General features: G+C 37.8%; 1 protein-coding gene across 1 annotated transcript in view; it reads left to right on the top strand.

The window, feature by feature from the left end:
• Nucleotides 1-19,698, top strand: part of LOC146564595 (semaphorin-7A) — a 41,465-nt gene extending 21,767 nt beyond the window's left edge. The window contains exons 8-14 of the mRNA XM_085292488.1: nt 586-764; nt 4,204-4,312; nt 4,494-4,704; nt 11,751-11,866; nt 13,117-13,289; nt 13,721-13,776; nt 15,143-19,698. Of these exons, the coding sequence (XP_085148614.1) occupies nt 586-764; nt 4,204-4,312; nt 4,494-4,704; nt 11,751-11,866; nt 13,117-13,289; nt 13,721-13,776; nt 15,143-15,489 (1,191 nt within the window). The 3' untranslated portion in view covers nt 15,490-19,698. The remainder of the gene's footprint in view (nt 1-585; nt 765-4,203; nt 4,313-4,493; nt 4,705-11,750; nt 11,867-13,116; nt 13,290-13,720; nt 13,777-15,142) is intronic.
• Nucleotides 19,699-22,265: the final 2,567 nt, after the last annotated feature.

Here is a 22,265-nt window from a genome sequence, read left to right as displayed (position 1 = left end):
GGAGTTAGGAAAGTGTGTCAAACTAGAACATCATAATAAGTCCTGACCAGTCTCTCTTTACTGAGCAGAAACTTTAACTCAAAGGCTCAAAGACTCCTGCCAAGTGCTTAGTAATTCATAATTAAGTCATATCCTTCCACAGACAGCTTTAGAATATTGTGGAGGTGACTTTTAGGAGAGCTAGTCCACCCTTCTCCATCAGTTGGTGTGCATGTTCAGTTACAATAAACAGCATTAATGTGTTTGCTGACTGCTTGTTCAGTGGCTCTGTCTTGTGTCCCACTTTGCCGAATGCACATAATTCAGTTAAAAGAAATCTGTTAGAGGGCAAGTTTTAAAAAGCTAGATTTGATGTGCCCACCTGTGTACTGTGTACTATAGGTTACAGGACCATCCTGTATATTCAAGCAAAATTACTCTTTCCCAAACTGACAGAGAGAAGAGAAAAGGATTGCTGGTGGCCTGGATTAGAGGACAATATCTTTGCAGAGGACACTTTAATTTTGTTCTGGTTTCAGACCAAAATTCAAAGGAAAAAAATCACCTTCAGGACATTGTTATGACCGTCTTTATTTATATTTCAAGGTTGATGAAGGGGGTGTCAAAAATCTGATGGCAGACTCTTGGACCACCTTCTTGAAGGCACGGGTGATGTGCGGTGCAGGAAACACTCAGCAACAGTACAACAACTTGAAGCAGGCAGTAGTACTGACTGCTCAGGATAAAAGGGCTGGGGTTCTGTATGGCCTCTTTTCCAATGCATGGTAAGTATGAATTACCCGATCCTGCTTTTTTCTCATTCCAGATCTGGCATATCCCTCACTGTGAGGAAGAGATGGGAATTTATCTTTCAAGTGCAAAGAAATATTAAGCTCAATTTTCCCATCTTATAAAATAAAATGTAACAATTGAATCCACTGTAGAATAACATCAAAGGAGATAGCAGAAGTGAAATAGTTACATAACGTGGTGTTGATAAGAACCCTATGTTAGCATATGTAACTTAAAATCTTAACTAACAAGTGTTATATCAAACCAACATCCTTCTGGCTTCTTATATAAGCTCGCTGATTGAACATAGAGTGAAAATGAAAGAGCTCTTGAGAGACAGCACTGGATCTTTTTTATTCTTGCCAGCTCACTTTGACCACAGTTTACAGTTAAGTAATAAATAAATAAATAAATAAACATACAAATAGAAGCTGCTGGTGTAGCAGCATGAAGTAATCCAAACTGCTGTCGCTCTGATGTTAGCTTATGGATCAGCTTATTGTCACCGATATTTGATCCAGCTTTTTTGGTCAGTATCGGACCAGTCATAATCATCATCAGCATCATCATCTCCTTCATCTTTGTGATTGTCTTCATCATCTTCTCCTCCTCCTCTGCCTCCTTCTCCTCACTGCTTTCTTTAGGGTTTGCCACAGCAGATCATCTGCCTCCATCTCACCCATCCCTAGCATCCTCTGTCACACCACTCCTTTGCATGTCCTCCTTTATTACATCCATACATCCATGAAAAGAGGAAGATCGTGTGATCACGTACTGATCAAGCTTTTAGGAAAATAAAAATGAAAATAAAATAAAAATGAAGGGAAAATAAAATGAAGCAGATGTATAACATAACAAAGTAACCTACATTTCTCCACCCACACAGTACACACCACATACCACACATTTGCAAGAAATGTTCTTGCCAGAGAACATTTTCTTTCCTTTTAACTTCAACAGAAAATTTGTGTTGGATTCCAAGTCCGTTAAATAGTTTTCGGTAAATGCATATTCCATTCCAGAGATATCAGTTGCCATACACAAAACAATATCATAAACCGCTGGAGGCATACATTAATTGTTGCTCATATTAAATTTAGTGCAAAGGAAATTCCAAAATAATGCACACAAGTTTGCAAACTGTAACGTATATGGATCCATATATCAGCTAAACATGAACAATATGTAGTGACTGCCCTTATTTAAAGTATTATAGACATTTTACAACCTTAATTATAAAAAGTGTAGTTGTATAGGCTTGCTCAGTGTAAATGTGATAAGCATTTAATCAAATCGTTAATTGACAAATGCCCTGTATTAGATTAAACACTCTAATGAAATACAAAGCTCTTTGTGAGGATTGGGCTATAATACTGAACAACCGATCTATACAGGGAGTGCAGAATTATTAGGCAAATGAGTATTTTGTCCACATCATCCTCTTCATGCATGTTGTCTTACTCCAAGCTGTATAGGCTCGAAAGCCTACTACCAATTAAGCATATTAGGTGATGTGTATCTCTGTAATGAGAAGGGGTGTGGTCTAATGACATCAACACCCTATATTAGGTGTGCATAATTATTAGGCAACTTCCTTTCCTTTGGCAAAATGGGTCAAAAGAAGGACTTGACAGGCTCAGAAAAGTCAAAAATAGTGAGATATCTTGCAGAGGGATGCAGCAGTCTCAAAATTGCAAATCTTCTGAAGCGTGATCATCGAACAATCAAGCGTTTCATTCAAAATAGTCAACAGGGTCGCAAGAAGCGTGTGGAAAAACCAAGGCGCAAAATAACTGCCCATGAACTGAGAAAAGTCAAGCGTGCAGCTGCCAAGATGCCACTTGCCACCAGTTTGGCCATATTTCAGAGCTGCAACATCACTGGAGTGCCCAAAAGCACAAGGTGTGCAATACTCAGAGACATGGCCAAGGTAAGAAAGGCTGAAAGACGACCACCACTGAACAAGACACACAAGCTGAAACGTCAAGACTGGGCCAAGAAATATCTCAGGACTGGTTTTTCTAAGGTTTTATGGACTGATGAAATGAGAGTGAGTCTTGATGGGCCAGATGGATGGGCCCGTGGCTGGATTGGTAAAGGGCAGAGAGCTCCAGTCCGACTCAGACGCCAGCAAGGTGGAGGTGGAGTACTGGTTTGGGCTGGTATCATCAAAGATGAGCTTGTGGGGCCTTTTCAGGTTGAGGATGGAGTCAAGCTCAACTCCCAGTCCTACTGCCAGTTTCTGGAAGACACCTTCTTCAAGCAGTGGTACAGGAAGAAGTCTGGATCCTTCAAGAAAAACACGATTTCCATGCAGGACAATGCTCCATCACACGCGTCCAAGTACTCCACAGCGTGGCTGGCAAGAAAGGGTATAAAAGAAGAAAAACTAATGACATGGCCACCTTGTTCACCTGATCTGAACCCCATTGAGAACCTGTGGTCCATCATCAAATGTGAGATTTACAAGGAGGGAAAACAGTACACCTCTCTGAACAGTGTCTGGGAGGCTGTGGTTGCTGCTGCACGCAATGTTGATGGTGAACAGATCAAAACACTGACAGAATCCATGGATGGCAGGCTTTTGAGTGTCCTTGCAAAGAAAGGTGGCTATGTTGGTCGCTGATTTGTTTTTGTTTTGTTTTTGAATGTCAGAAATGTATATTTGTGAACGTGGAGATGTTATATTGGTTTCACTGGTAAAAATAAATAATTGAAATGGGTATATATTTGTTTTTTGTTAAGTTGCCTAATAATTATGCACAGTAATAGTCACCTGCACACACAGATATCCCCCTAAAATAGCTAAAACTAAAAACAAACTACAAACTACTTTCAAAAACATTCAGCTTTGATATTAATGAGTTTTTTGGGTTCATTGAGAACATGGTTGTTGTTCAATAATAAAATTATTCCTCAAAAATACAACTTGCCTAATAATTCTGCACTCCCTGTACAGCCATGAGCTAGGTGCAAACACAAATACCCTCTTTTGTTCCAGGTTTAATTACAACATCAACACAATAATTTGGTAACAAACACAAACTTAAGTTTAAGCTCAACCCAAGTCTGCGCTGAATGTGTGTATATTTGTATAGCCGTGATTAAAGCTCACTTACAGCAATATTTAAAACAAAAGAGTTAGAGTTGGAAGGTATTATAGGGGAGCAGTTACTGACTATGTGGTAGTGACAAATATTATCAAATTCAGTGAATGTGGATTCACTGAAGACAAAGGAGACAAAGGAGAAAAGTCGGAAAACATAAACTGTAGCAATTTTAAGTCTTTGTACAATTAATATAATTACTTGAAATGTTGTATCTATAATACATTGACCTCAGACACAGACTCAAACTTCTTGTCTTCTACTTAAAAGCCATTTTCCATGCCTTTATTGTGGTTGTAATTACTCCTTCCTTGCTTTTGTTCAGGGGCAGAACAGTGATCTGTGCCTACTCCATTGAAGATACTGAACAGGCCTTCTCCACATCTAAGCTGAAGGGCTACAGCGGTCAACTCACTGGCACACGCCCTGGGACTGTAAGTAAAACCTAACAACCATCAATCCTGCTATTTTTTTAATTAAAGCCCAGTGCAAAAAATGTAATGAGTTAATTCATATTTTTAAATATAATTCAGGTGTTATTTATAAAGGAATGACTCAATACAAAATAAATTATTTGGAGTCCATCAGAATAGAGTTCGTCACTTTTTCCCTTAGTGTCTCCGCAAAACCCCCGGAGCAGCGGAGAATCAAAACAATGTGAAAACTCTTGGGGTGATGAGATACCACCCAGAAATTGAGGATGTGATCCGGCCTGTTGGTGTGGCTCCACTTGACCTGCCCTCAGATGACCAAATCACACATACAGTGGCGGACATCGTACGGGCAGTTAACGATGAACACTACAGCGTTCTTTACCTTGGAACAGGTGTGTGTCTGAGTGTGTGTTTATGTACAAGCACATGTGCTTGTGTGTTGTTATGTGTGTTGTTAGCTTACAATGTCTCTTGTCATGCTAAAGGGTTTTGTTAGCTATCTGAAAGCAACTAATGAGTAGCTATTTTCTGTTCTTTAGCTGCACTGTCCCCACATCAGTAGTATTTACATTTACCTCTGCAGTCCTTTCCTTAAGAATTGTTTTTCTTTACAATATAATATTCTGCGCTTCACTTCAAATACTGCTTCTGATGAGCAGCATTTGCATATTAGCCACTCTCTACTGTCCCGGTTCAACATGCAACACTAGATTAGAAACGAAAAACAAACACAGACTAAAATATGATTTAAAAAAAATTACCGCTAAGATATTCTTAAATTCTCAATACAAGCTGTGAATATTAAATGTGAAAAACTGACAAACTGTCAAAATATTTTCTTCTCAAAATCTAGTCAAACAATCCATAGCCTTCACAAGACTATTTCTATTTGATCAAAGCAGCAATTCTGAGCTGCTGCTTCCCATAGCAGTTACTGGAAAAATTGTGTTGTGCCTAAGGGAGATCACTATGGCAACCATCACAAGTCATATGCTCGTGTGTCCATGAGTGTCTCACCACTCAAGTTCACCAAAGATGAGTGAGTGTCATCTTTCAAAGTGCAAATTGTGACTGCTGCAGTGTATATGTGCTTGTCATTCATAAAGCTTTTCTGGTGGTATTAAAAAAGGCAGATTGATTTCCTCTCACTATGAGCTCTACAAACTGTGCCAGTAATAGGAGGGAAAGGATGGTGAGCTATGAGCAGCAATGGGTCTCTATGGTGGCCTAAAAAGAAAGTAGAGCAGTTTGAGTCACACTGGTATCTGAGGCTGTGGGAACACATTGTACTGACAAAATATTTCCTGTTTCTTGTTTTTACTTTCAGGGACAGTAATTGGCATGCAGAACAGAGCTTGTGTTATCCATTACAACACAGGTTATATGTTACAGTTCAGCTTTTACAATTTTCAGATTCCCTTTGTGATCACTTCTGAATTGTCGTTTAAGAGCGTTCATTTTCCCTTCTGTTTAATATTGCATCACCTCCACCTCAGAGTGCTGGATAAATATTCATTCTGTGTATCCCGTCAAGCTCATCAGTCTGCATAAATTATTTCATAAATGCTCTTGTATCTGTGTAAATGATGGTGAGAAGCTGCCTTCTTAAAATAATTCAGTCTTTAGTGAGTGAAGAAGACAGGCAGCTCATGCATAGTTGGGTAGTTGCATTGTTACAGTCTTAATTTAATAAAAGGGGTACAAGTGATGAGCGCATGTCCACCTCGAAACCACAGACAATGGAATCATAGAGAGGCATTTTCTTCAGACATTAGTCTTTCTTGGTAAAAACCCTGGTAAGTCTTATTTAACTTATTCTGCCTCATTTACCTTGCTTTAATTTAATTATGTGCAAAGTTCTTCTTAAATGAAAAAATCATTTAAATTAAAAATATCTTACAAAGCTGAGCTTAAAAAACAAAAAGAAAAGCAAAGCAATAATTAGTAGGCAGGACAAAAAACACCACGAGTGCTGCAATGTTCAATATAATTACTCCCAGTAAGGAGTGAGCGGAAGACCAGCTGAAGCTGGCATTTACACTTTGTTGTACACTTTGTTAGTTTGCTTTAAATCTGTTATGTTGTATTTGCTATTGTTTGGACAAATTCATTTAGTTTGATAAGAATGCTGCAATTCAAAGTCCAAAGCAGACCAAACAACCACTTTGATTCAATCTAAAATGACATGACTGAGAACACAGACATATGCTAAAGTATTTAGAAAAAGGATCGTCTGATGAAAAGTTTTTGTTTTTTGTTTTTTTTAATTATACAAAGAGAAATTGTACAGAAGCAATCAAAAGAAAACATTGCAACAACAGCAACAAAATAACAACCAGTTAGGTTGTTGGCAATAGGTCAGAAACAAAAATTAGGGTTTAAAAGACCATGGGAATTAAAGTGAAGAGAGGGAGGGATTTAGCACTCCCACTCACACTTAAAGGCTCAAGTAGAACGACAAGACTCTTGTTGCTGTTATGCAAAACACCAATTTGATGGCAGTTTCTATGGAAGTGGAAAACATCACTTACTCAACTTCCTCTCATCTAATTTCTGCACCAACCTCTTGTTTATTCTAGTCACAGCTCTTTGCCAAAGTGATGTATTTGAAGGCTAATTGAACTCCCTTTAACATGTAGACCTAGAACAAGCTGACAGGGTGGTGCCCAACTCCTAATTAGCTAAATAGTGCACTGTATATTTTGCTTTTTAAACCCATGTAACTAGTCTCAGTGGGACTACACTATAAGATATAAACTGACAAAACACAACAGTTTTTGACAGAGTGAGTTTCTTAGTCTTTTGATCTCTAGCCAACAAATATTTCAACAAAATTTATGCATATAATAACTGGCTACTTCAATAACTGTAACAGGATATTTTCTGCAAGCTGCTGCAAATCTGCTTTCATACAGCAGAGTTATTGTAGTGCTAGAGTGGTATAGATAATGTACCCAAATCTCAGCCAGGGGTTGAGTTTGATAATGTACAGTAGGTGCTGGGTTTTCACAAGGACGAAAATTACTTGGAATAGACAAAATGTTGTCTCTAGCTCCTGTGTGTGGATTTGGATGCCGTTTTAGTAGTAACCTAATTGATGGAATTTAAAAAATGTATCCCACAGTCTTAGCTACATGTAGAGAAGAAACCAAGAGCCAGGGCTGCATTTAAGATAAAAGTCAAAGTCTTGGCCAAGGGCAGCTGCAGCCTGATCCCAATCTGAATGAAACAAAGCTAAGGTGGCGGGAAACTGACTCTTTGAAAGTTGCTGAGGCATCAGGCGTAAAAGGAGAGATCAAATAACCCCTTCAGCAGAAAAACTGTCTCAACATAGCTGTGTGGAGAGTAAAACAGAATGCAGAATGCGGAGGAGTCAAGCAAAAGCTGTTTACTAAACCAAAAATTGTAACTTAATCTAAGACACAGAAGAACAAAATACTCAGTCAATATGAAAATAGACACGAAGTCAGACAGAGAAATGTAGGAAGCGGAACTAAAACAAAACATGATAGAAAACTAACACTCTGAACCGAAAACAAGGCAAAAGAAACTAATAAAGGCACGAACACTAACACCTTAGAAGGAAACACATTAAGGCCAGAGTTTAAATGTGAAAACTGACACAAAGAAATTCTGTCGAATCCACTGTAAGATTCAATAGCACCGTTTTAAGACACACTGGGACAGTTATCACTGTCACCTCACAGCAGGAAAGTTCACAGTTCAAACTAAGCTGCCAGCTGGGACCTTTCTGTGCAGAGTTCGATGTTCTCCCTGTGCCTTTCTGGGTTCTCTCTAGGTACTCCAGCTTCCTCCCATAATCCACAGACATGCATGTAAGGTTAATTGGTGATAATAATAATAATGGATACTTTATTGATCCCCATGGGGAAATTACTTGTTTTTCTCTGCATTTGACCCATTCACTCAGTGAAGCAGTGGGCAGCCACCAATGCAGCGCCCGGGGAGCAGTGTGTAGGGACGGTACCTTGCTCAGGGGTACCTCAGGGTAGCCGTTAAGTGGATTCGAACCGCCGACCTTCCGATCATGGGGCGACCACTTTACCTACTGAGCTATCCCTGCCCAATAGTGATTCTAAATTAGCTGAAGGTGTGAATGTGAGAATGAATGGTTGTCTCTCTCTCTCTCTGTGATGGACACTTCCACTTCTCCAATTCAGGGTGGAAAAGAGGGCTGAAAACTATTCCAGCTCCAATAGGGCGAGAGGTAGGATACATCCTAAACAGGTTGCCAGTCTGTCACAGGGCTAACACAGAGAGATAGATCATTCCCGATCATTCACACTCATATTCACACCTATTGGGAATTTAGAATCACCAATTAATCCAAAAACACGTGGAGAGTTGGTGGTTTTGAACCCAGGATGTTCTTGCTGTGAGGCAACAACTACTGTTCCACCATGATGCCCGAATTGCATAATTGATTCAGAAAAATGATGAATGAACACGGGTTTCACTCTCCAAGCCCAGTGTTTTAAAGTATTCTCTCTGTACCTTTTCTGCTCATGTAAGCAGACAATAAAAGTTAGCAGTTTTGGATGAGTTTTAAATGAGGGAATTCAAAGATGTTAATGTTTAAGAAAGACTGTAGTTATGGCAAGGGAAGCTTATGATGGATGTGATTACTACCCCAAGAATCATTTGTTCACAAAGAACTCTCTTTGTTTTATCCTGCCTAAAAACCGTAGAAGTTTCTTCAATATGAAAAACATTCCTGAGATATTCTGATATCTATAAAGACATATAGACTCAGTGTTATTCATGTATACAAAGGGGAGAGAAGGAAAAGTGAGCTGCAATTGGCCCCTGAAGTTCAATAGCCCAAAAAAGCAACAAAGGAAAAATAGATCGCAACCTTTGAGAGGCAGTGGAAAAAGTGGAGCATTTAGCCTTTGTTACAGGGGACTACTTGAAATGGAGCAAAGCTAAAGGACAGTAGTGAAAGATTTGTTTTCCTGCTTTACCTCAGTGACATAGTGAACACTACAAGATGCAGAACTGCCTGGACCATTTCAGTCATCGAGGTGATATAGCAGAAATCTCCCTTGAGGGATGGAAGAAATGTCATCTGTTTCAAGATGACTTTATGTTATTTTCTGTTAAGACAGTGGCACACGATGTGTCAGTAACTTAAAGGTAAGACACAGACCAATGAGCTATCTGACTAGAAAAACAATCTGGGGAAGTGAATGTACTGAATGTATTGTAACTTAGAGAGAAGAGAGTTCAATCTTGTTACCAAAAACAGGCCCATTTTAATTATCGTTATCATACCTGGAAAGCTTTTATATAATAGGTGCACATAACTGCAAAGTTTTAAAAGGGTACTGGGATAAGAATTTACAGTAAATGAGTATGATGTGTCAGCAAACCTCATCTGAAAAAGCTAAATATAACAAGAAAAAAACTGATTTACTCAACAGATGCCACTGAGTTCAGCACTGTCACCCTTTTCCCCCTCAGAATATCTTGCGGCTGTCTTTGTGCTGATATACACTGTTTAGATAAAGGAGCTGAAAATAGCATTTGACGGGATTAAAGAACCACATAAGAATAAATTAGATAAAATATGAAATGTTATCTTTGACAACAGGGGATAAAAGATTTGAAGTTTATGAAAAAGAGACGAGGCAGTTTGAGGACAAAGGAAGTCCAAGCGGCAGCAAGAACCTGCCTGTCTAATTATAAATGAGAAAGAGCCTCACAGAAGGAGCATTCAGGATGTGAGAAAAAAAATAAGGTATCACAGTAATCACATTTTCACAGTAGGGAGAAAAAACATTGAGAGAGGAAAAAAAGATGCAACAAAAGAATAAAACAAGTTTGAACTGTTTTGTTTTCTGGCATCAACAAAGGCCCATCGAAGTGCATGTACTGCACTGAGGGTAGAACATTTACATTTCAATTTTTATGAAACAGTTTGCAGCAAAAAAAGAACTAAAAACAAGGAAAATATGCAGAAGAGATTATGAAAAACTTGGCTGTTTAGTAGTGTAACCTGATTGTACAAATCAAAGTGGCTCAAAGCTAGAATAGTGACTTGTCAGTTTTCAAACTCAAGCTGAATGCAAAGCAACATTATTAACCAACATAAATTAGCAAAGCTAAAGAATGGTGTACTAAATCCTCCAAATAGGGCTTACTTCCTTCGCTCTAAGTGACAGTTGGATCAAGTATTTACATGGACGATGTGCTGTGAACATGACTTTGCTCATTTGTGCAGCAATAAAAATCCCCTTTCCATGTTGGAAACACAAATGCAGACAATCCAAAAGAAGAGAGAGCAGCTAACAGTTAGTAGCAAGGATACAGTTAATGAAATACAAAAAACACATTCAGTGCATTTTCACTCGAGCTCTGTGTTATTGTACGCAGCAGTAATGAGAAAAACAGATGTTTAGTAGAAGTAAGTTGTTTTGCAGCAAATTCGGTGGCTCATAGTAATAGAACAATAATAAATCGAGGCTTGCAGAAGCATTTTCACACTAAAAGCTCAAATTTGAAAGTTGCTTAAAAGTATGACTTCTTGTCTCATTCTTGAACTCATTAAACTTGCAGTAATTATTATTATATATTGGAGGATTAATCTTCCGACAGCCACTGGCTGTTTTTAATCCATGTTCTTTTTGATGTTGGAATACTATCTGGCATGAGGATTGCTGAGTGGTAGTTTCATAGAGGATGAGATATGCATGATGAGATATGCAAGAATAAAGTTGAAATAATGCAAGTCTTCAAACAAAATGTTGACATGTGGCCCTTTTAAGACCTTATTAATGCCAAATGGCATTGTGTTCTACTGATGCATGTTGATGTAATGTGTTTAATTAATAAGGACAGACCATTTGGAACCTGATTTGTGCAAACCCGGGGCAATAAATTGAGATTTACCATAAGTCTGTGTTATGGCCAAAATGTTTCAGCTCAGTTTGCAAGAAATGTACTTTTAATGCGAAACTGCATCCTTTGCTTTTGAACATTTAGTATCCAGAGGGGATACTAAATGTTCTCGGTTACTAAAAGCTGTGACATTTTTATGAAGAACAAAACAAAGTGCCTAAGTTATGAAACCGATCCAAAATTCATTCAGAATCCAAACCTCTGGGTTGATTTCCCCTGCTGCCCATAGAACTCAGACATTTAAGGTTACATCACCATTGGTAACATGACTTCCTGTCTTACGTTATTTTTCCAGGTAATCATTTTGCACAGTTCAACTAAAGAAAAGCTATTTTTGAGCTGAAATTCTTATCTGCCATTTTGTATTTGGACCACCTATCTGTCATAAAACCTCAACAGAAGCATAACAGGGGCTGGAACTCAGTTTTAACAAAGAAATTGAAAAAGAAAATACCACAAAGAATGTGTGGCTTTTTCATATATAATCGTTTCCTCTTTTCTCCTTTGTCTTATACAGAACAAGGCAAAATTCTCAAAGTTCTTCATACCAGTGAGGATGTCTTCATCATATCTCAATACTCTCTGTTTCACAATGAAGGCCCTGTTCTAAACATGGCTATTGATACCCAAAAGGTATGAGTAATTATGTTGATTTGTGTGGTAGAATGTGATTTTAGCTACATTTGTCATTATAAATATGCATTAGGGCTTGGGCTATGCTAGGAACGGCCACAGCCTGTGAAACATTCAAAGAAAATTAATTGTACTAGAGCTGGTTATCCTTGCCACAGCACACAAGCTACTTCATTAGGTACACCTCTCTAGTAGTAATTTAGAAATTACATGATTTACAGTCCCCAGTATGTTAAGATGGATCTAGTTTCTCTTTGAAATTGCATTTAAGGGTTTTTGTTTGTTTGTTTGTTTGTTTGTTTGTTTTTTCAGAGAATCATGGTAAATGTGAATACTTTACACATTATGAGTAGTGGGCGGGGCATCCTGTTTGCCTTCAGAACTAACTTGATCAACAAGTAACTGAAAATATTCTTCAAAGATTTTGGTCCATATTGACATGATCACACAGCTGCTGCAGATTTGTCAGCTGCAAATGTCCTGTACTGAATTGAGATCTGGTGACTTTGGAGTCCATTTGAATACAGTGAACTCATGGTCATGTTCAATAAACCACTTTTTTAACTTTTTAAAATTGTGCATTATCCTTCTGGATATGGCCATCGGACGATGGGTACGCTATGATCATACAGGGATGAACATAGTTAGCAACAATAAACATGTAGCCTGTGGCATTCAAACAATGCAGTTAGTACTAAGGTACTCAACGTGTGCAAAGGAAATATCCAACACACCATTAAACCCCAACCAGCAGGGACCATTTTTACAAGCCAGGGTGGAAACATGCTTTCATAAAGTTTATGCCAAATTATGAGCCTGCTTTTTAAATGTTGCAGAAGAAATTGAGACTCGTCAGACTAGGTAATTTTTTTCCAATCTTCTATTGACCAATTCTGGCGAGTCCATGTGAAATGTACCCTCAGTTTTCTATTCTAAGCTGGCAGGAGTTCCAGCTTCCCTGAATAAGTTTCCCACATGTCAATTGCCTTTTTTTTCATTTTCTAAGCATAATTAATCTACAAATACATTCTCTATTTGCTATCTTATTGTAATTTGATATAATTGAGGCTTAAATTGTTAATATTAAATAGTCATTTGTCCTTAGTTTGTCCCATGAAATTATGTTAATTTGGGTATTAGTTTCATTGTCAATCAAGATGACTACTTGCAGTGGTTTAAGTATAAAGATAGCTCTGTCTGCTATTTATGGCTTTAATATTGATGCTACTATATTGCATCATCCTCCAAAGGGACACCTGTATGTTGCTACAGCGATGGAGGTCCAGCGACTGCCTCTGGCTGACTGCAGTCGCTATGGTGACACCTGCAGAGAGTGCATCCTTTCCCGGGATCCATACTGTGGCTGGGACAAGTCCAGGAGGAAGTGCGTCGCCATCCCACCCGCGTACAATTCCTCAACTGGGTATGATTAGATGTGATGTTACTGCTATTGTTGGTTTTTATTTGAGCAGACAACAGGCTTTCATTAGCAATCTTAACAACACAGCATCAATTCCAGCAGAAAAATTACATTTCATATATTTTGATTGACAGTAAAAATGGCTGCAAATACAAAGTAGCTTCAGTTTCGGGGGGGCATGACATGCTACTGCTACTTCCACTGTTTGACATGATTAATAAGTTTTCACTTGGTTTAATACATGTTGTTTATTTTCAGTTAGAAAAAAAATTACAAGTTAATTGTATAGAGTTTTAAACCTTTAACTCCTTTGTCCTTCCTCTGCCACATTTTGGAGTCATTTGTCTGCATGTTTTAATTTTTAACAATGCAGTGGCTCATAAACCATTTGTGGCACTAATAAGAAATTTGTCCTCTGTCTTATTTTCCAACAGGGGAATCATTCAGAATTTGGACGGTTCAAACTCCTCAGTTTGTGAGGAAGCTGCTGGTGAGCCTTTATCAACTTTCTCCCACTTTCTCTCCATCTTAATTAAACCAAAATAGGAACCTTTCTGAGCAGCTACAGTAAAAAAGATGATTATCATATAATTGAGCAGATTCCAAAAACCCAAAGGGACAGATTTTTTTTAGCATATTATAGCTTGCCCTGTTTCAGAGTTCAAATCCAGTTATGACCTCATAAAATGATTGCAGTTTGTAGTCTCTCAAGAGAAAGCGATCTACTCAAGTGATCTGACCTTAGCATTGCATTTATTCCAAGTTGTGCCACTGGTGTCAAATGACCTTCCTATAAACACAGTAAGAGGTTGATCTATTTTCTTGAAAAACAGTATACAAAGATTATGAGAAGCAAACGCCTTTAAACTCATATCAGGATTAATCTAAGAAACAGCAGTAATGCAAACCAGTGCCAAATCTCATAGCACGCTACTGCCTGCCAGGCTTTCTCGCCTCAAAGGGCATGCTGTTTACAGTGATAATATTCAAAATGCAGATCTAGTTTCTGGTCTTAAGACAAAGCAGCCTTGCTTCCTTCATCTTTATGAGTAGGTTGAAAAATTCAGATGAGGGGGTTTGTTATCATTTTCAGTGACTTCTTGGACAGTTGGTTACATTATAATTGTTTTAACTGTGAATTGTGTAGTGGAAAACAGTAAGAAATATTGAATATGGAATTATACAAGTCAACAAGAAAAAATTAGAAAATAGTGAATATTGAAATCTGATAACCACCAGAAGCTGGATGATGTTATGTGAGTAATGTGAGTTCTATATTTGGTATTTTCCAGTACTTATTGGTCTTGAATATGATGTGTATTTCAAGATCTTTTGGTTTTTACTTCTGTTGAACCAGTCGCATTTTATTCTGCTTACTGTAACTGAACTTTTGCAAAGTTATTATTAGATGAACTCACCAGAGGCCTCAGCCCAAAAATGATCTGTGGGTCCATTTTGAATACTTGAAGAGACAGGAAATAATATAGAATTAGCCTTGGGCTCCAAAATTATAATAATATTGTGCTGTGTAAAAGTTCCCAATCAAATTTGCACTTGATTTTAAATAATTATAAACAAACAGGAGGCATAATGAATATGCAGACTTCAGATTTTTGGGTGCCTGAACATTTGACAATTGTCAGATTTTTTTTTACTGTTGTTGCTTTTTTATTCTGCCTCAGCAACAATTTATAAAACAATGCTAAAGGTTCAGAGCTGGAAATATGAAAGATGAAAAAGCGTTACGTGGGTTCGGTTACCAGGTGTCCACGGAGAGATCTTCACTCAGCATTTACAGCTGTAATGTTAAATTGTGAATTTCAGGTATAAAATTCCTTATCTCTCTTCCTTGACAGCTCTGAAGCTGCGTCGAACTTCCCCTAGAGAAGTATTCGTGCAGTCTAACACATCAGTCTTTCTCCCTTGCCCTGTGCACTCCTTCCATGCCACTTATCGCTGGGAAAAGGACAACTGCATTAAGAACTACCCCTGCATTTTTTCTGGAGACTTCTGTGTCCTGGGGCCAGTTGTTGACACACCCCTAAAGGAAGGTGTCTTTCGCTGCATGGCTACCGAAGACGGATTCAAGGTGGAGGTCATTTCCTTCAGGCTGGTAAACGATGGGAGGCTTCTGGCTGCCTCCCTTGCCTTCACCTTGGGGCCATCACTCCTGCTCGCCATGGCTACCCTGTGGCTTCATTAACTGCAGCTAAAACTAATGCTAACTCCTCATCCTTACTGGCTCCCAATGACAGGAAAGACAAGGAGCCATTGCTCAGAGATGAGGTTCGCAGAGCATTAAAGTGCACAGTTGCGTTGTACAGCGGCAATTTGCCGTTTTCTATTTCGGTTTTTAGAGAGGGTCCAGAAAATATCAGTGAATACGGGGTTTATTCTATATTTTTTAGAATAAAACAAAATAGCCGCAGCTTTAGCTGTCTTAATCAGATCAAAAATAGAAGACGGATACAATGCCATTTAAAATAAAGTGATTAGGAGTTAGTGTCCATGAACTCACATGTTTTGCAAGTTTAAACGTAATTCAACCATAAAGTGCTTTGCGAACCTTTCCTCTCTGACAAATAAAGATAAACATATCTTATAAGTTTGGCAAAAAACACCAATACCAGGCCACTTCTTTCTACCATTTATCTACTTATTTTGAAATTGATTGATTGTGCTTATTTGTGAATGTGTAAACCTTTAATACTGCTCTTGCATCTAATCATTCATCTTGTTATACTTGTAATGAGCTATACATTGGTATAGCTCATTAGTACTTAGAAAAATGTCTGGTATTGAGATTTCAAAAGCCTTAACACTTCTGGGACATAACTCCTAAGCACAATTTTGCAGTTGAGGCAGAATACTGCAGACTCAGTTGGACTTGGCGCTATAATTAGTGCAGCTGAGTCTAACAGCATTGCTGGGAGGAAGTGTCAGCTTTTTGACAGGAAGTAGGCGGGTGAGCACGAGCTCACCCTCGAACATCACTGTGTCTCTGCACCTCCTCTTCTGACAAAGCAGTTCTTGCATCTTTTAAGAAGATTTTATCAGACATTATTACGCCTTGTTCACAGCTTTGTCCATTTTTTGGTTTGTTTTCTTTTGATGCCCTAAACATCAGAATGTGAGAAGTATCACAACATTGTTTCTAGCATACAAGGGTTACTTTGTGAGAACTGCAAAGCAAACTGCAATTTACAAGCTTTTAACCGAAAAATCTTAAATCTTAAATATAAGTATTCAGTAAAGACATTAATCTCTGCAAAGCTGCATAAATAACTAAAAGCTGTGTGAAAGTTATGTTAACAATCATCATTGAGCTGGTTTTGGGTATGCTGTCTGGAGGTCATTAGTCTCCTGTGTCCATTAGGTTTTTGGAAACAGAGCTATTTCTTCTAAAGTCAAGCTAATGTGCTGCACATTAAATACAACATCTTCCAGCCTGGCAATGTGTAAAGATGTGAACAAGGTGTTACAGTATTGCAACTTTAAGAATGACATACTTACATTATCATAGGGGCAGATGAAGCTAAAAGGAAAGCATAACAGAGTTGCATTCAGTTGTTTTTCAGCAGAAATAAAGGCTTGTACTTAGATGTGAGATATATGTTCTATATTTTATTGTTCTGCAAATGCTGATTTCTACCATTGCTGCCTACATATGTGATAATTTGTCTTGATGGTTTGGGTTTTTATACCATAGTTAGAATGTGAAATGTGACCATTGATTGCTTTACCTCTTTCCAAGGGACATCAGAGCAAACAGACAAGACAACTGTTATTTTTCCACACTTGTATGCTGTGAAACAAAAGGCTTATTGGACATATTCAAAAAGTATTCTTTACTAATGTACAGCAGCAACCACTACCAGGGGTGAGAACAATGGGCTTAGAACAAAACGTCTCACTTGAAATGCACCTAGTGCATCGTCTTTTAATTTTTTCTGATAACATTGGGGTGGAATTATAAGGAAAACAAATTAAAGCCAAATGCAAAATGAATGATTTGTCAATGTAGCTGCAGTTGAGCGGTACTGAAGTGCCCAAAACTATGCCCAACCTTATGAATACTGATCAGCTGACTAAAGAAGTAGACTTGTGTGGTAATGAATTATGCAGTGGATTAGCATGTCCTCCAGAGCTCTGAGAATTATCATTCACTAATGGTACATAAATCTAGCCATGCCGAGCTTTCCACAGTGGCAGAAATGTCATTAATAGCTAATTAGACAATAGAGCTGGCTTGTCATGTCCTGTATTAAAGAACTCATTTTATATCATGAGGGATAGGGCCAGCAGACATGTTCCCAAATGTGAAAATTGTGAGACAGACTTACATTTCTCACTTTTCTTGGTTGTGTGTTGCTGCTCAGGGATCTGCTTATTTTATGCCTTGCACTGATGCAGCCTATTGACTGTGCTAAAAAGGAAAAAAAACAATTGAAAAAAAACAAAGCTGTGTTGAGCCTCATCCGCCTGGCACTTACCGCTTCCTCTTATGCTTATTTGTGAAGTCCCGTGCTCCATACCATGCATAATGTTTCCTGTCAGACAAACCCTGAGCACATGTACAACATCGGTCTTCCTCTCAGCCAAACAACATACACAGATATACTGCAGGTCTAACATGCATATTAGTTGTGTCTCTGTGTTAACACCAGGTTTGGAATATAACACCAGCCACCAGCCTGGTAAACTGTTAGTAGAGGCTGTTAACAACTTTTATCCTGCCAGAGAATTTTGGCATCAAACTAACTCGGCATACAAAGATGTGTTAAAATAATTTCCTCGATAACCTTATCTATATTTCGACTAATAAGTACTGTATGGGTCGATGTAATTTCATCCAGATAGTTGTTTTGCAGGACACTTTAAGAAGAATTGCCTATTCTGTCCAGTTCTAACAAGCCAAATGATCCTGATATCTTAAGCTTCATCACTGCGCCCCTTGTCCATACAATCTACTTACTGAAAGCAACAGATAAAGAAAAGCTTTAGTCATTTGTTCTGATGCTTAAGAATCAGTTTATATTCTCAAATTTACCTTACCTTATGGATAATTGCTTTCCTTTACAAGTAGCATAGACTGACGTAGCATTACATTGCTACTAGAGCATGGCATATGGTTCATGTCACTGTGAGAGCGAAGAAGTGGTTAATTTTAAGATGAATGTGAAGATCTAAGGTGGCAGATATCATTTTCAGAGGAAGTTGTGGATGAAAAGTGTCAAATTAAACTTCTGAAAAATCGTTATGAGAATGAAAATTTTTTAATCTTCTTAGTGAAGACTGGTTTATGTGTAACTGCTAGCTCTTTTACTGTTAAAATCTACTTTGTTAAATGTATTCTTCTTTTATTCGTATTGTTGTAGTCAGGTGCAAACCTTGTATACAAGCTTTTGATCCTGCAGTGATATTTTTCCTCATAGTTTGCTAGGTAAATTGTAACAACAGTTTCTAAACGTGCATAATAACTCAAAAATAAATACAGTACTGCAGTAGATGCATTCACAATAGTTACTTACCTAACCAATGACTTCTTCTGATAGACTGGTGACTACAATTGTGACTACATAGGAATTCAGTATATATAATCATTGCATCTGAGAATAGGATAAAAAGAAAAAAGTCAAGAGATTGTTGACCACACTTTTATGTTCAAGTCTGAGAGGTTGTTAAGTCTCTCATTCTCAGCCTTTAGTTTTTCTAGAGTATACTAGACTGCTCACAACTTTGCTTTTGTATGGATTTGGGACACAGGGTTCTCTTACCTAGCAGGAGTGATTACCTTGTTACGCTGTGTTAAATATGGTTAGTGATTTGTTGTTCAATGGAGCTGATTCCCCTCTTCAGGCTTCCTTTATTCAAATATCCACAATGAAGGTAGTACAGCATTTAAACCCAAATAGCATCTTGAGACGACATCTGCAGTTTATTTTAGGTCTTGCTTTAATATGGATGCTCATACAAATGCTGAAATTAGGTTATTTCACACTCATAACTGTCATTGGAGCCAGTTTGATCAAGGCTAATATCCTTCAAATCAAGCACTTGATTTGCGTCAGGAAACCATTTTTGGTTAGATCATGCTGTTTGCTGTAAATGAGCGAGGCGGGTCGCTGTTTTGTCTGCTCTGGGGTTTTGAGTACACTGTACTGTACATGATGTGTGCCCATGATTCTGTGTCTTAATATATCTAATTTTAAAAGTAACATGCCAAACTCTATTATATAAAAAAGAGATTTATATTGGTGCCATGCCAGTCTACATAACGTCATCTCATAACATGTATTTTTAAATAAATGATATCTATAGTACAATAGATATTCATGTAACAAATCCATATTTGACATGTGTTTCCCTGAACATGTGTGGTGAACATTAATAAAATATAAGTATAAATAAATGATGTATTGTTTTTATTCGAAAGCAACAAGTATAAATATAAATAATTGATGTAGGAAGCATAATAATTATTTTTACATATATTTTATACATTTCTTTTACAAAGGTCTTAATTGTTTTATGCTACCATTACTACTTATTTGATAGATGTTTGCATTTTGTTCAAGTTCATTCAAAATCTACTTGTTGTTTACACCACATTTTACAGTTCACAAGAGGTTGCCACTCATTTGGATTTGCCTGTCAAGACAAGCAGGTTTTGTCATCTGTTGCCCAATATTTGGCATATTGACAAGAGTATTACAAAGGCTTTACAGCCCTAAAGGATTCATAAAACCAGTCTATAGTATTTATTTCCTTCTTTGTTTTTTGTTTCCATGCCGTTTAATTTTATTAGGTTGCTTCCATGTACCTTCAAAGCATTCAGCTAAAATCCTTAAATCAACAAAACAATAATCTGCAGGTCAAACCTGACTTCGGCAGTAATCAGCAATGAAACAGGTCATTTCTCCCATAAAAACCTCAAGTGCTTCATTGTTTGTGTGGGCTGGTATTTAGGTGAGTCAGGAAGTAAAGTATTTGACGGAAAAGAGCACAGAGGCTTTGTTTTGATTTCTCATAACTTCATTTCCTCATCACAGTGGGCCATTATGTAAACAAACAATGAACAGTGAGGCGATGTTGCGCTGCATTAACACCTTGGCATGTGCATGATAGGCACACATAAATAATGACGTTTCATTGTTAATTTTCAAGACCTCTGAGTCTGACTTATGAAAAATAAATGTACATGTAATTATATATAACTTTTACATTACTATACAGCTTTAAACTCCATATTTGAACTACTACAAATATTAGAGGGGAAAGGGGATAAAAAATAAATGTCTAGTGCTGAAAGATGAAAATAAAATGTTCACCGAAGGTTTCTCACTGAAGGCCACCGATGAATTGTCTCCAACACTGCATTCTCTAATAGACTGCAATCATTAAGGAACAGTAAGTCTAACTAAAGCATGTACATAAAGGCAAAAATTAAGGTTTTTATAAGCAGTAAACTCCCTCCCATGGCCAAAACTAACTATAAAACAAAAATTAGGTCAGTAGAGAAGCTGAGCTTTCCATTACAAACAAATCCAGATTACTTTTGGAATGTGCATCATCACAGACTTCAAACCATTAAACTCACAAAAGGCTCAGAAAACCTGTGACTAAGCACAGCCTCAGTGAGCTGAACAGGCAGACAGTACTACAGTTGGTAGTGTATGATGAGAGCAAAAGCAGGGCTGAATCAGTCTCACTGAAACCTCTGGAAAATGTCTGCAATGTCTGAGTCATACCATAAAACAGAAGGTATTACAATGAAAGCAAATGAGTCAGCATACAGCAGTGACCTTGTAAAAGGAGAGGAAGCACAGTAAATGAACAAAGCTATTAAAAAAGCATAATAAATGGCATCTACTGGAAATACCTTTAAAGTAGCTTTAATACCAAACACAATACTGTCAAACCAGCTGTGCCACATTAAGTCACACCTGCAGCAGAATGGCTCAAGAAGGACTCATCATCAATCAGCTGATCAATCAGCTCATTATTGTAATCCAGAGAGAAATAATGTTGGATGGACTGCAATAAAATTGTGTACAGACATTTATCTTCCACGGAGGAATTATGGTGTTGACTTTGATTATCTAACTTTCCACTGTGGCATTTCCTTTGTGAATCTCAGCAATTACTGGATGGATTGCCATCAAATTTTGTAGGAATTCCCTGGTGAATTCTTTGTAATAATGTCTATGCCTATGCTGGAGTAAAGCTTTGCAGAACCCCCTTTGACCTGAAGTTATTTTTCTTGCTTAGCTATGTGAAATAATAAAAGATAATGGGCCTAAGTGTGCAGTAAAATGAGCATATGTCTCCTCAACCGAAGACCCTTTAAGGCAGCCTTAAGGGCACACCTTTGATTTTAGCAATAATTTGGCTCATGCTTCGGTCTTCTTTTTAAAATGAATATAAACCACTTGAGATCTTCCACAGCTAAAAGGGGACTTTCTTTTTCCCACAGGTCAATTAGTTTTTAGACTTTCCACTTGAGAACAAAGAGACACTATCATCAAGAATCTTGAATATGAATTGCTGTCTTATTCCAGAAACTCGCTATGCAAATCTTTCTCCATCGACAACCTATTTTCATAAAAAGCTCTAATTTCATAAAACAAGGAAAACCAATAGTCATTAATAGCCACAAATAGCCATTAAATAAAACATAAGTCTGTCATGGTCTGCAGTCCTTCTGAGGTCCACCTTTTTCTCTCTTTTCCTTCTCTATTCTTCCTGTTCTTTCCACTGATTTTTAGTAAGCAGGTTCTTACCACCTTCCTAGATCCCTGGAAGGTGTGGCTGCATGTGATTGAGTTAGCACTTGTTTTATTATTACTCATTGTTAGTCAGTCGGTCTCTGCCCAGCTATCTCTTACCATCTCTGGATCGTTTACCACTGGAAAAGAAAATAACAACCCCACTCTTCCTCCTCTCAGGTGACATTGCCAGCCTGCTCACTTGCTCAAT

The sequence above is a fragment of the Mchenga conophoros genome, linkage group LG11, assembly GCF_057382185.1.
Source record: "Mchenga conophoros isolate Kocher_MC1m ecotype Shallow Benthic linkage group LG11, M_conophoros_male_GT1.1, whole genome shotgun sequence".
NCBI lineage: Eukaryota > Metazoa > Chordata > Actinopteri > Cichliformes > Cichlidae > Mchenga > Mchenga conophoros.
The sequence above is the reverse complement of the archived record's forward strand: the minus strand, read 5'-3'. Positions and strand labels throughout refer to the sequence as shown.